The 14928-nt window shown below is 31.8% G+C and overlaps 1 protein-coding gene across 2 annotated transcripts in view; it reads right to left on the reverse strand.

Moving 5' to 3' along the window:
- Positions 1-14928, reverse strand: part of SS18 (SS18 subunit of BAF chromatin remodeling complex) — a 61757-nt gene that overhangs the window by 13311 nt on the left and 33518 nt on the right. Inside the window, exons 5-8 of one of the 2 annotated variants that reach the window (XM_033087542.1) lie at positions 14073-14294; positions 3692-3859; positions 2934-3038; positions 24-116 (exon numbers count right to left, since the gene is read on the reverse strand). In XM_033087542.1, coding sequence (XP_032943433.1) covers positions 24-116; positions 2934-3038; positions 3692-3859; positions 14073-14294 — 588 coding nt within the window. The remainder of the gene's footprint in view (positions 1-23; positions 117-2933; positions 3039-3691; positions 3860-14072; positions 14295-14928) is intronic. The other variant, XM_033087543.1, reaches the window with a different exon arrangement.

Consider the following 14928-nt stretch of genomic DNA (forward strand, 5'->3'; position numbering starts at 1 on the left):
TGTGTGTGAAGGTATATAGATACCTCCTTCGTAGTAATGTTGTGAGGAATCCTCATAAGGCCTATCGTAGCCTTGTTCAGGATACGACGGTTGCTGATAACCGTAATCATTATGACCTACATCAATTCGACAAGAGACAGGAAGAAACGTTAATGGCCACTGAGTGAAAACCCTAAATATATTTAAACTTTCAGATAAAACTGAAAAAAAGAAAAGAAATGGAAATACATAAAAATAATTTCAATTGCATTAGCCAAATATTTAACAATGTGATTGTTTTCATATTGAGATAAAGTGCAAATTTTTTTAAAGCGAAAAACAATAGCTTTAGAAACATTACACTTAGAATTTAATCTGATAATCTTCATGAGGAGGAAAAAAAACCTTTATCTTCCATTTTTTTTTAAAGAGAATGAAAGTATTTAGGCCTTTTACATGTAAATAACTTGAATCAAATTAGAATGAACAAAGGAAGCAATTATCATATTTTCTCAAACACCTGTTCAGCTGGTCGCCAATTCCACAGCATATGCTAAACAATGCAAAATATAAAAGAACTCCATAAGTTTTTTCCCCTGAAAAAAACTGAAACAAATTTTTCACACTCTATTTAATAAAATATATGTATCTCAAAATATTTTCAGATATAAAAATATATTGCTTAATGCTACCATTCTAGAAGCCTTTAATATTTCTAGAGTAATATAAATATACACTTTCATAAAATTAATATTATGTGAAGTGCTAGAGTACACCTTTAGTTTTAAGACATGATAAATTTCAACTACAAGATGACTGGACTTTAATGAAAATTAATATTCTCATCCTTTTTAACTAAATTGCACAAAGAAAATGCAGGAAACAACCTTTCAGGTAGCTACAATCTAAATTACATTTTAGAAGGAAGGAAGGAGAAATACAGTTATGAATAAATGCTATAGTTATACTCATTATACTCAGTGCTCTAATATTCCAATGGTCTCAAACCACCTCATAAATATCTACATTAAGGGTTGGCAAACTGTGGCCTGTAGTCTAAATACGGCCAGTGGTCTGTTTGTAAAGAAAGTTTTACTGAAACACAGTCATGCCCACTCACATTTTCTATAGCTGTTTTCATACTACAACAAGAATTCAGTAGTTGAGACCAAGATCATATGGCACACAAAGACTCTAATATTTACCCTCTGGCCCTTTATAGAAAAAAGTTTGCCAACTCCTAATCTACACATTTATGGGCATAATATCTAAATATAGTACGAAAATATTCAAAGCTGTCTAAGAAAATTAATTATTGTTATGTTATAAATACTCTATGTAAATGTCAATGTCAAATATATTAATACACATTTGCAAAAATGATACCATTTAAATTTTTAAAATCCCCTGCTGTAGTAAGATGAATTATTTATAGTAACCTTAAAATTCTGATGTTTACAAAAATTACATTTCTATCTATTTTAAATAAAAAGATCCTATTTATAACAATACAAATTTCACATTTCAGGAAATAATCAGACAAAGATATCAGTGTCAGATTCAACTCAATTACTTAAATTATATTTTAAAAATCAAACCATTTATATTTAGCAGACTTCGTAATATACAAAATTTAACAACCTAGATTTCACCTTTTAAAAATACCTACAGTATATAAACTTACTGGTTTTTCATTTAAAAGAAAATCTTAATACAATGTCTACATGTGAAAAAAAGCCCACCACCTGAATAATTCAGGACAAGAAAACCTGAGTAAAACAGGTTTTCTAACCGGAATTTTTCATACGTATCATTACTATACAACATTTATTGTATGCAAAATTCTATAGGTGTTTGCTCTGCTTCTACAGGCATAAACTACAGTAAAACCAATGTCCTTATAGTGATGTACTTTTATGCTTTATACACTGATGAAAAATGGCAGGCAAAATGATTTTTTAAATACACCAAGTTAGATGTTCTTGCTAGCTTACATTAGTTTTAGTCAATGGTCCCAATACTTTAGCTTTAAATTCTTAGTTTCCCAAGTTTCTCTGTTAAGTGGTTTACCTTAAATACACCAAGAAACCTTACTATATAAATGAAGACTTTGGCAAATCCTTTCATAACAAATCATTTTGTAAAGTGACTAACCACCTCTAATTTATCAGTTTTACATGTTTGGATTGTTTTTTCCTTTACCATTGTATTATAAATTTTTCACACATACAGACAAACTGAAAGAACTGAACTGTACAGGTGAAAGCCTACTTGAATGCTTAGATTGTTACTAAGTGCAGCCACATCTTTACTAACCACTTTTTCACAAGCCATCTTCCTACTAAAAATACATACCATTACACTAAATCACTAAAATTAAAATCTGGTTTCCAAATGCCTTTCCTATTCTACTAACTCTATGTGCAACTATATTATGGATATAATTTAGCTTCCAAATTTTTCTCAAATGCAAATGTATGCAAAACATCATTCTTTAAGAAGTACGCAACATTAACTAAAATGATGAAACATGAGGAAAAAAACTCAAGAAATTCTTTGTATTTATACAGTGCATAAGAGTAAACCAATAGATGAACTTCACAGTATGTGAATCATCACAATAAAGCTGTTATTTTAGAAAAATAAATCAGAAACATTGGCATTGGTTCAAACGAACAATTCCAAATATAAAAGGATCCTCTTTTATATAATAAAGGATTCCAATGACAGAACATGATTCCTGATGGTACTAATACAGAATATCTAAACAAAATATGCTTGGAAAGAGATTATGAACTAATACTATCATTAGTGCTTTAGATTACTAAAGTGTTCTAAGTTTAGAAGAAACATAGTGTTAGTTTCTTCATCCACATTAAAATGCTTTGAAGAGCTATCTACATCAATATTGGGCAGAGATAGAAAATGGGAAAGTTAACAGTAGGAGAGATTACCATCAGGGTAATATTGCTGGTTCATGCCTTCTGGAGGACCTTGTCCACCATGACTGTATTGGTCCCCATAATAGTCTTCCTGGCCTGAGTATTGCTGTGGTGGGCCTGAAAAACCACAACCAGTCAAGATGTAAACAATTTGTTCTCTAGGTCATCAAAGACTTTTGTTCTAATCTGATGTTATGAGAGATTATTTCTCAGCTGTAGATTCCCCTACCGGGCTTTGGCATTTCATATACTTTTAACTATACTTACACACACACATGTACATAAACAGCCAACACCACACACACATTTCACAAAAATTAATGTTAAGAATATACATGCAATATCAAACAATACCAACTCAAAAAAACAAACACTAACTTATTATAAAGAGGGTCAAACTGGTAGACAATTTTCTTTTTCTTTCGATATTAGAGCAGTTTGAAATAAATTATTGTTTCTAATCATATATTTAGTAACTTCTCAAAAGTAAAACAGTATTTTCTGCTGTAAATTAGCTTTCGATATAAAATTTTATGACGTAATCTTTTCCCAGAATAATGAAAGCTGTATACCAGGAAGTTCCTATCCAATCCACAGCCCTTTGTACCTACTATATCTACTACCTTTTAGGGAAAATATATATATATATATAAATTAAAAAAAAAAAATAGAAACCCTGACTATGGCTAGATGAAGAATTCATTAAAATACAAAGCCTTTCAACTACTGTCATTTATATTAAGCAGGACATTTTCCAAATGGAAGCTTACCCTGTTGAGGTGGTCTATAGGGAGGAATCTGTCTCTGACCCATCATATGATTGCCTTGGTTAACTTGACCCATCATTCCCATAGGAGGCTGCTGGCCTTGGTAATGCTGCCCACCTCCCTGTGGCATATTGTATTGTTGTGAAGGAGGCTGCTGATGCATCATTGGACCTGAAAATAGAAAAAATATTATGCACATGATTTTCTTATATATAATTTTAACATCTTTAAAGAAATACAAAAATTTTCTATCATGTAATCCCCAAAATATATATAATTCATTGTAATAAAAATTGACTTCATGTAACAAAAATAAATCTTTGAATTAAAGTCCACGTGCCTAAAGTAATCTGAAAACAAGGGAAAACAACAGATGCATGATAGGTGATCTGAAATCCACTGGAGTATTCTAATAATTTTTTAAAAAACTAGATACACTATATGAACATCCTAAAAATATGCATTTTTCATTATGTACTATATATTTTATCTGTACAACCTTTCTAGAAAACACAGAATCCTTATGCCACACAAAATACACCAAAACAAAACAAACTTCATAAAATCACACAGCAAATCATAGTCAAACAAAGAGAAAGAAATCTAATTTCTGGATATCGATTGTTTTCCTTTTCAATGCCACTCATTATATAATGGTAGATGGGAAAACTACACAAACACGTATAAATATATATATAGACGTTTGCAGACCTTCCTAAACTTTCATTTTAGACAAAAGTTTAAAGGGTGTTCTTTCCGTTTTCCAACTGCAAGATTTGTAAACTAAAGTCTTCCGAAAATCAAGGGCTGTAGTGCTTCTTAATAAGTTCTAACATATAGACAATCAAAAACACCTAGGCAGAGAACTATTAATATGCCATAGACTCAGAAATCAGAACTACGCAGTTTCCAAAGTGAGCAATACCTAAGTAGCCCAACTACCATTGCTATAGCATCACATTGGCAACAGTAGAAATATATCACACGAAATAATCAACAATAGCCATAAAGTTCTGTGCTACCAGCTAACTATTAAACAGTTCCTCAAAGATTCACTGGGCCAAGATATGATATGGGGAGTTCATCATTATAACTATTACTGCCTCAGAAGTATGTATGAGTCATCCCCAGTTTACTATTTACATAGCTACACACTCCCCTTTTACTTACTTGAGGACAATTTAAGAAATACAAAAGGAAAGGACTAAGAGTCTAGAAAAGTTTACAGGCAAAACTGCCCAGATGAGCCAAAAGCTCATTCTTAAATAAAAAATTCAAAACAAAAGACACTCACTTCTTTAAATATATTACTGACCTAAAATAGCAGCAACAATGTAAACAGAAAGAATTCAACTCTTCCAATTTGAAGCACTGTATTATCTATAGAAGTAATTTACCAGACCGCTTTTTCTTCTATTTACATTCTACTGGTCTACTACTTTTCAAATTCCTTTTGCCTAATTTTATCACCAATATCCGCCTTCAAAGGTTCCTCTAGGATTTTTCTTTCAACAAGGAAATGAACTCTTAATAGCTGGGAGAAGGTGGCTCAGTGGAGAGTGGAGGGGAAGAGAAGTGAACATTAAATGCACTTAACTGCCAGACATACTTTCAACATTTATTTCATGTAAACTATTAACAACTACCATAGGTAAGGATCCTATTTTTTAAGGTTTTACCCAAGGAATCCAAAGGTCAAGATTATGTAGTCAATAGTATCAACTGGGAATAAGACAAACCCAAGTCTGATTTCAAAGCACATGTTTATTCCAGTGTTCTTCACTGTCTCTGCTTACGCGATAGCAAATCTAGTAGTTCAGAAGCAAATTATCCAACAAAAAAGTTCCAAAACACTAACTAGTTTAACTAAAAATTAATTTTTAAAATATATTTTTTATGTAATGAAGTACTGAAAACTAGCTTGTATAATTTAATAGACAGCATGATTGGGCATTTGTGTAAATGAAGGTGTCTTTCTTCTCCAACACTGATTAATGATCTCTCGTCTTAACAGAATATAACTATAAAACTAAGGCGTATAATATGCATTGGAACCAAAATTAAAAATAAAGAAAGCAAAAACGTAATGGCCAGGGGGAAATCCAAAAGGATATAACAAAAAAAAAATTCTAAGCTTTGCTCTAAAGTAGAGAAGTATTTCTAGCATAAGCCCTAGGTGGAAAAGACCATGGCACTTGTGCTTTCTCTTTTGGGACTCAGCAGTTCCAATCCCAAAGAGCTCAATTACCACCCTTCCTTTATTCTTCGTCACTTCTCTCCCTCTGAGCATCCTCAGCATCATTCAGATCAAGCTTAAAATCACAGAGAATGGAGGGGGATAGCAGAGCTAAAACACAATGCTTTTCATTTCATCTTTTTCCTTGAAGCCCTATCTATTAAAATAAAAATTATGACTTCAATTCTGACTGTTTAGGAAGCTATTGTTTTCCTTATGATAATGAAATATGCTACACTGGCAAATGTGTACTATCCCTTGAGATACCAATGAAAATAAGAGAGCTCAATCTCAAAAGGTTACCCCAAAATAGGTTCTAAAAACTTGTACTACACAGTGAAGATTACAAATAAGTTTATTATAACCATTTTCTACAAACAACAACATCACACATTACTATTTGCTTAAAAGTTATTCTTCATCTTGTATATAAATCATTTTGATGCCAAGGTGCACACTACAAAGTGTGATATTACATGTGCAAAGGTACTACTAATATCTTAATTATCTACAATGTTTTTGTAAAAGTGTTTTGAAAGGGCATATAACAAATGTTCATCACCACATTATTTCTTCCCATTTTGAGTTTTCAACTCTAACAGATATTCTATGGAAACATCATGTATCTGAAACACATGTAAAATATTCCCAAATCACCCTATTTCATATTACTGGAATTCTTTGCTCCAATGAGACAGTTAATACTTAGTTGTATCTTAGTTAATTAAGAAGAATTTTTTTAACTAATATTAAGTTTTAATTAATCTGTAAAGAATTGGGAATTATATAATTTTTAAAAATTCTATATACATATACGCATATATATTCATTTTCAGATGCAAACCAATACACTAAAACTCTATAAATCGTATCATTAATCTATGAATTATTTTAAATAAAGGTTAAAAATGACAGTTAACACTTAATAAGCACTTATTATGGGCCAGGCTTATTACAGTAAGAGCTTTACGTCTTTTATCCTCCCCAAACCCTATGAAACAGTACTATCAACTTGACTTTAACAGGTAAGAAAATTTAAGGCTTCAAATACATGGTGATGGAAGGAGAACTGACTCTGGGTGGTGAACACACAATGTGATATATAGATGATGTATAACAGAACTGTACACCTGAAATCTATGTAACTTTTACTAACAATTGTCACCCCAATAAACTTTAATTTAAAAAAGAAAAGTTAAGTCTTACAAGCATTAAGAATCTTACCTAAAGTTGCATAACTAGTAAATGGTGAGAACTATAAAACCATGGTCTTAAACACTATGCACACCTCCTCTACAAAGTCGCATCAGACTTCTCCTATACATACCTCCCAGGAAAACAGTTCTATATAACATTACCTCTATAACATAAAAATCCTAAAATACAAGAAATTCCTTCACCCCACCTATATCTATGTTTTAAGAATTAGATTATGAAACTGTGTAGATAATACCCTCTTCAAGCCTATTTTCTCATTCATATTTCATCATCTACTGCTCACATTTTAACTACCTGTTCCTTAACCATTTAATCTCAAACTACACCATTTAATCTCAAAATTTACAGCTCTCACTTGAAGGTATTACCAACAGTTTTATTCCAAGACAGAAAAATCTCTGTATTCCAGCAAACTCAATTAGCTAGCTCTCTACCTCTTAAATAGCCATTTAAAATGAATAGAACTCTTTACTTACCTAAAACATACAGCTGTCCTCATCAACAGTTTTAAATAGTTCATAAAAAGATGTTTAGATACAATACCAAGGATAAAAGAACAGCCAAGTCACGAAGAAAACCCTAGAAGCTTAGTAAAGTCACATTCTGTAACTAGTACAAACTTAGTTGAGGTTCCAAGCAACCAATGAAAAAATAGAACCATGACAGATTTTAGATAATAAAAAGAGTTAACAGTTCATTAACAGATACAAACTTTTTTGTAACATGAAAGTTTTAGAGAAATTCTCATGAATATTAAAAAGTATTAAAACATTAATAGTATAACTTTTGTTATTGTCATTTCTTTCTTTAGTAACACAGAAACTACATATAACACCATCCTTATATGTAGTTCCTTATATTAACCATTTCTTAAAGCTGTGACTTTCAACTGTGGGCAATATTTTGTCCCCCGAAGGACATTTAGCAAAGTCCGGAGACAATTTTGGTTGTCACAACTGGCTACTGCCACCTAGCGGGTACAGGACAGAAATACTGCGAAATATCTCACCTTGCACAGGAACAAGCCCCCACAACAAATTACTAGCTCAAAATGGCAATAGTGCCAAGTTAAGAAATCCTGTATCTCAAGGGCATAATTTTACATCATAGGCATCTCTACAAATTAGTTTGGGATTTAGATTTTGTATGTAGCTTTCTGGTGATTTGAAAATTGGAAAAGGGATGTGTTGTGACTTAATGAATTCAGCAAAATAAAAGACTACAATTTCTTAGAGTAAGACAACCTCTCACATAATTTCTACTATGTAATAAATAATATTAATTCAAAAACGAAGTCACTGCTAAAAATCTATTGTAGACTGAAAGGAACTCCAAAAGCTCTAGGTTTATGTGGCACAAGTGACTATGTGCTGTGGAAGTAAATATCCTATCTTGTCCAAGGAGAAAGCCATGGAGATGGGCTACATTAGAACATATAGCCTGGTTTCACTTAGCATGGAAGCTCAAAAGTTATGAACCATCTGACACAAAAGGGATTATGAGCCCAGAAAAAATTCTGAGGGAATGGACTACAAATAAGCATGACTTAAAGTATTTGTTAAAATGTAATTTGTAAAATTCACTCTTAGCGATTCTGGTTTAGCAGGCATAGGGAGGGACAGACAAATCTTATTTTAACAAGTACTCCAGATGATTCTGAGCCAGAGAATCCTAGAACCACACACTGACATAGAGTTCTAAGGGAAAAAATAACCAATTAATCTCTTTTACCATAAAATAAGCTAGATTACAGTTCATATAAAACATTTAAAATTGGAGAGCTGTTTCCCATAGGGAAGCACTTAGGATGTTAGCTACAAAACGACCCCTAAGGGGTGTGTGTTACAAATATAACCAAAAATCACTGAACGATACACTTAATTTTTGTTCATTTCATTCAATATAAATATTACCTGACGAAAAAAATAAAAATTAAAAAATGTTGAACTCTAATAATATGCAGACTAAATAAAGTATTATGGGTAAAGTGTACAAATATCTGCAAATTACTCTAAAATGTATTTTGAAAAATAAGAGTCACTGATGAATGAGTAGATGGGCAGACGGATGGATAATAAACAAATTTAAGAAAATATTAACTGTAGAATACAAGTAGCAACTATACAGGTACAATTCCTTCAACTTTTCTGTATGTTTGAAACTTTACATAATAAAATACTGGGATAAAATTTTTAAATTACCCCCAGATGAATATATAACGACTTATCAAAACTCAACAGTAAAAAAACAAGCAATACAACTAGAAAATGGGCAAAAGACATGAAGAGACATTTCAATGAAGAGGATACATAATGGTAAATAAGCACATGAAAAGATGTTCAGTATCAGTAGCCATTAGGGAAATATAAATTAAGACCACAAGGAGCTATCACTACACATTTTTAGAATGGCTAACATAAAAAAATACTGGCAATACCAAATGTTGACAAGGATTTGGAGAAAGGAGATCTTTTATACCTTGCTGGTGGCATTGTAAAATGGTACAGCTACTTTGATAAGTCAGTTTGTCAGTTTCTAAAAACACTAAATATGTACTTACCATATGACCCACCAATTGCACTCTTAACTATTTATCCCAGAGAAATGAAAACTTACGTCCAAATAAAAACATGAGCATGTACACAATTATTCACAGCACCTTTATTTGTAAAAGCCAAAAACTGGAAACCAAAATAGGTGATTGGTTAAACAAACTGTAGTACATCCATGCCATGGAATACTACTCAGCAATGAAAAGGAATGAACCACTGATGCAAGCAACAACTTAAGATATAAATTATGCTGAGTAAAAAAAGCCAATTTGACAAGGTCACATATTGTCTGATTCCATTTATATAACATTCTGGAAATGATAAAATTATACAAATGGAAAGAAGAGTAACAGTGCATGCCAGGGATTACAGATGATTGAAGGGAGGACACAGGATCTCTGTATTACCTTTGCAACTTCCTATAAACCCATAATGATTTCAAAATAAAAAGTTTTTAAAAATGAAACTGAATTTATAACCTGTTGACTAGAAACACATCTGGATTTTGTCTCCCAAACCCAAAAGGTTTTGGTATAACTGACAATCATCTGTTTTACCTGACAGTAACTGACAGTTCCTTCTTTGGTTCATTCATGAAATAACAGCTGATGGATGACAATACCATAGAGAAGGATGCTAGTTTTCTAATTTGTTAAGGCCAGAAGGAAATCTAACTAATCTACCAGTCAACAAATAGGATAAAGTAATGATGAACACAGACACAGTTCCTGACTCTATAGAACTTAAGAGTCTAGGGAAAAATAATTAAACAGATATTTACAAATAATTATGTAATTACAAGTACTCAAACTGCTGCTACAAAGAACCTAAGTAAAGGCTACTTAACTTTACATAAGTGAAGTAGACTGTACCTTGTCTATGGAGTAATGTAAAACTTCCAGAGCAAGATTATAGGTAATTTTTTATTTTATGCTCCATGGTTTTCCCCATTTTCCAGATTTTTCATATTAAATATTATTATTATTATTATTTTAATATTATTTTTATAACCAAAAAAACGTCATCATTGGGGGAAAAAAATTACAAACTTGAAAAACTCATCCATTGTGGCAATATTAATCAAATGTATGGACAAAACATCTGGTCTAAACTATAATGTACATCCCTAAAACTTTAACAAACAGAAACCTACAATACTAGCAATATTGGATAGATTTTCCAATTTAACAGTGAAGAGAGATAAGTGTACTGGCATAAAATGTGCCTTCTTATAGCGGAGTTAACAGTGTAAGTTAGCAGAACACTTTATTACTATTTTTAAACAATCAAAATGATAAATTGTAAATGTATGAGGTATCTGTCCCTGGGATTAATTTCAGATTCCAAAATTACAATATGAGATATCTGTCCCTGGGATTAATTTCAGATTCTTATATTACAATGACAAGATTTTTAGATGAGTTACTTTTATTCCCCTTAATTTCATTTTCAAAGTTGAGAGAGAGAGAAGGGAAGTGAGGTTAAAAATCCACTTCAAAACGATCAGAATAAATGCATCTAGAATTTGACTTACAATGCTGTTTAGATACTACATCACCAGTTAGCTCCCAAATATGTCACCTAATTAGTAACTATTAATATAATAATTAAATAATTGCCACTTAATTGTTCCTTCTTAAAACAGAATTTTCACCATTAGTCTTTTTCCATTTTTCTGTCACTTGACAGAGGTTTAATCTAAGAAATACAACAAATATTTCTTTTCCATGACTAATAAATCTCATTATTAAAAACGGTGATTAGGGCTGGCCTGGTGGCTCAGGCGGTTAGAGCTCCATGCTCCTAACTCCGAAGGCTGCTGGTCCGATTCCCACATGGGCCAGTGGGCTCTCAACCACAAGGTTGCCAGTTCAATTCCTCGAGTCCCGCAAGGGATGGTGGGCTCCGCCCCCTGTAACTAAAATTGAACACGGCACCTTGCCTCCTGGATGGCTCAGTTGGTTAGAGCGCGGACTCTCAACCACAAGGTTGCCAGTTTGATTCCTCGAGTCCCACAAGGGATGGTGGGCTGCATCCCCTGCAACTAGCAACGGCAACTGGACTTGGAGCTGAGCTGCGCCCTCCACAACTAAGACTGAAAGAACAACAACTTGAAGCTGAATGGCACCCTCCACAACTAATATTGAAAGGACAACAACTTGACTTGGAAAAAAGTCCTGGAAGTACACACTGTTCCCCATAAAGTCCTGTTCCCCTTCCCCAATAAAATCTTTAAAAAAAAAAAAATGGTGATTAGCTTTAATATTTTTCTAGTATCTCTTTTATACAGAATATGTATGTCTATAGAGATAATCAGAAGATTTTAATATTTTGTTTTTAACTCAAAGAATAGGTAATACTATCTCAACAAATGTTAAGAGAAATTTTTAAAAGTCAAAAGTGTTTCCTTGTATAAATTTTTGGTATTTTCCAAACTTTTAAGGATTATATTTACAATGTAGTCTCCTTTAATTTCTTCCACAAATTCAACAAAGCAGAAAAATTTTAATGTAAAATATGTAGTTCATTTTTGTAAACTATACAAGAAAATGTTTTATAATGAAATAAATATTAAAACTTCAAATAAAACTTTCATGATGCTAAACAATTTTTTTTTAATTCAACACATACATAAATTATTTTTATAAGAAATTCATATGATTAGGAAAGGGGATATTGCTAGAACCTAGCATAATTTTCTTTTTCTTTCTTTCTTTTTGTTTTGTTTTGGTAATTGTAATTTTCTTTGGTCTTCTCTGATTCTGAAATATCAAAATTTAACTGGAAGTTTATTTGTCCTGAAGAGACTGTTAAAACATTGAAAATTTCTTCACTTATTTCCACCGTAGTCTCTCTTTGAAAAGTAACTTTCTTTTCTGTAAATCAGATCCCTACAGTCATTTTCTGTACAGTGTATGTACAGTGTATTTTGTATTACAAAATTCATAAATTACGAGAAGCAAAAAAAGATAACTACCATAGTAAAAGAAAAAAATTATATATTAGTACAAAATACATTTTTAAAAAGAATAGTTGATCCCTAAGTTTAGAATGAAAAATTCCTATAAATACTTCAATCCCTTTCTCCAAAAAACAGTAACTATTTTCTTCTACATGCACATTGCTGCAAGCTTTATTTTTCCTTCTTCAAGTCTTATGATGTCGTATCAAACTATGCTGCAGCAACACTTTGAGTACACCCTAACTTTTCTTAACTAGTTTCTAAGCATGCCATCAATTATTATAGTTGTTATCCAAATTATTATAAATTTTCTTGCTTTCTCTCCTGGAAATCAACTACATATGGAGAGACATCTGAACTCCATTCTGACCTAGCAATGACTGGATCTTGCTATTGTTTTGAATCTTTAATTGACCTAATAAAAAAATATTCTATTGTGGGCACTAAACATCTTTGGGGAAAAAAATGGAGCAAGCACCAATTTTGTGACGCTATATTCACTGACAATTTATTCTATTATGTCCCTTTGTTTTCAGTGGATCTCATGAAAATTATAGAAAATATCTGTATTAATATTGAAAAATTAGACTATTGCACAAGATTATCATTAATTTCCTTTATCTGGGTTCACTGTAGTGATTTGTTTTTCATAATCAAAATCTATAAAATTTTATTGCAAATACATTAAATCTATCTTATACTCTTAACCTCACCACATTTTTGTAATTGAAATAGCTTTAGGCTGGCAATATGCCAAATGTTTTAACAGGCAATTAGCAGAACAGAGCACCACTTACTGGTTTTTAGTTATTAGTCACAAGAATACTTAAAAGAGAAACATGATAACAATTTGATTCTCTGAGATTGGTAATAAACTTTAACAGACCTCACACCAGTCTAATACAAGAATATAGAAGCACCTCCATTAAACATTCTAATAACAAATTATGTTACAATTACCTTTTAATGTTGAAACACAACATCAGAAAACATCTGTATAAATCAAGGGACGTTAATATAAATTAATATAGTCTTAATGAGTAAAATGAACCACAGAGTAGATGTTTTGTAAGGAGCTGTACTTGCAACAATAAAATTATAATTTCAATTTTCTAGCTTTAAACCCAATGTTTGGTTATTCATTGATTAGGGTTTTTTTTTAAATCCAAAAATATAGACCCTCAAATAAACTGGCCAAAAGACATAAAAATAAATAAGCTTAAAAAGCTAAATTAAGCAATTTCTAAATGTCTAAAAATGATTTTAAGCTGGCTGCAAACTCAACGTTCCTCTTTTATAGGTATAAAATCTCCCTTCAAACTTCCATTTTTACCTCAGCTAACAACTTGAGAAACTTGTTTTATTTTCAAAAGCTGACACAGCATTCTAGTTAAGAATAACGCAAAGCTTATTTACCTTGGTTTGGTTGCATATTCATATTTGGTCTGGGGCCATAGTTTCCCATTGGTTGCCCTTGACTCATTGTCATCTGATTCTGTACTGGCATGCTCTGTGATGATGGCACAGAATGGTTGTAACCTCCCATAGATCCATGGCTACTTGAAGGCATGTTCATGGAACTGTTTGTCATATTGAGTTGATTGGGACCAGGTCCCTGCATAGGCATATGGTTAGGTCCTTTGAAGAAGAGTGACCAGAAGCAAAATATGAAAGTTAAACAGATGGTCTATAGAGAAATATCTTTAAATTTTTTTATTTTTGCATTACCGTAATAATACCAAACAGTAACTTGAGTATTTATCAATAGCAAACAAAGAAAGTGTTTTACATGAATGATTAGCAAATACTGTGAGGTGGTTATTACTCCTATTTTACAGATTAAAGAAATAAATGCTTTTGAAAAGCCAGGAACATTCTGAAAAACCAGAGTAATGAGTACTAGCTTTATAAGACAGCAAAACATAAAGCTGGAGTACTTAAAAGTGTGTAGTATTAGCACATAAATAAATTAACAGATCAATGAACCCAGAGCAAAGTCTAAAAACAGGCCCAAATGCATAATTTAGTAAATGATTATAGAGGTGGTATTAAGCATCAGTGGGTAAAAGAAAGATAATTCAATAAACGGTGTTGTGACAAATGAGTAGCCATCTGGAAAAAAACAAGTTGGATCCCTACCACATTACTTCCACCTAAACTAATTCCAGATGAATAAAAAAACCTAACCATTAAAAAAGAAAAAGAAAAAGAAGAGAGAATTTCAGAATTTTTAAAATAATCTTGGAGTGGAAGGGCCTGCTTAAATTAAGTA

This window comes from Rhinolophus ferrumequinum, chromosome 19, assembly GCF_004115265.2.
Source record: "Rhinolophus ferrumequinum isolate MPI-CBG mRhiFer1 chromosome 19, mRhiFer1_v1.p, whole genome shotgun sequence".
Classification (NCBI taxonomy): domain Eukaryota; kingdom Metazoa; phylum Chordata; class Mammalia; order Chiroptera; family Rhinolophidae; genus Rhinolophus; species Rhinolophus ferrumequinum.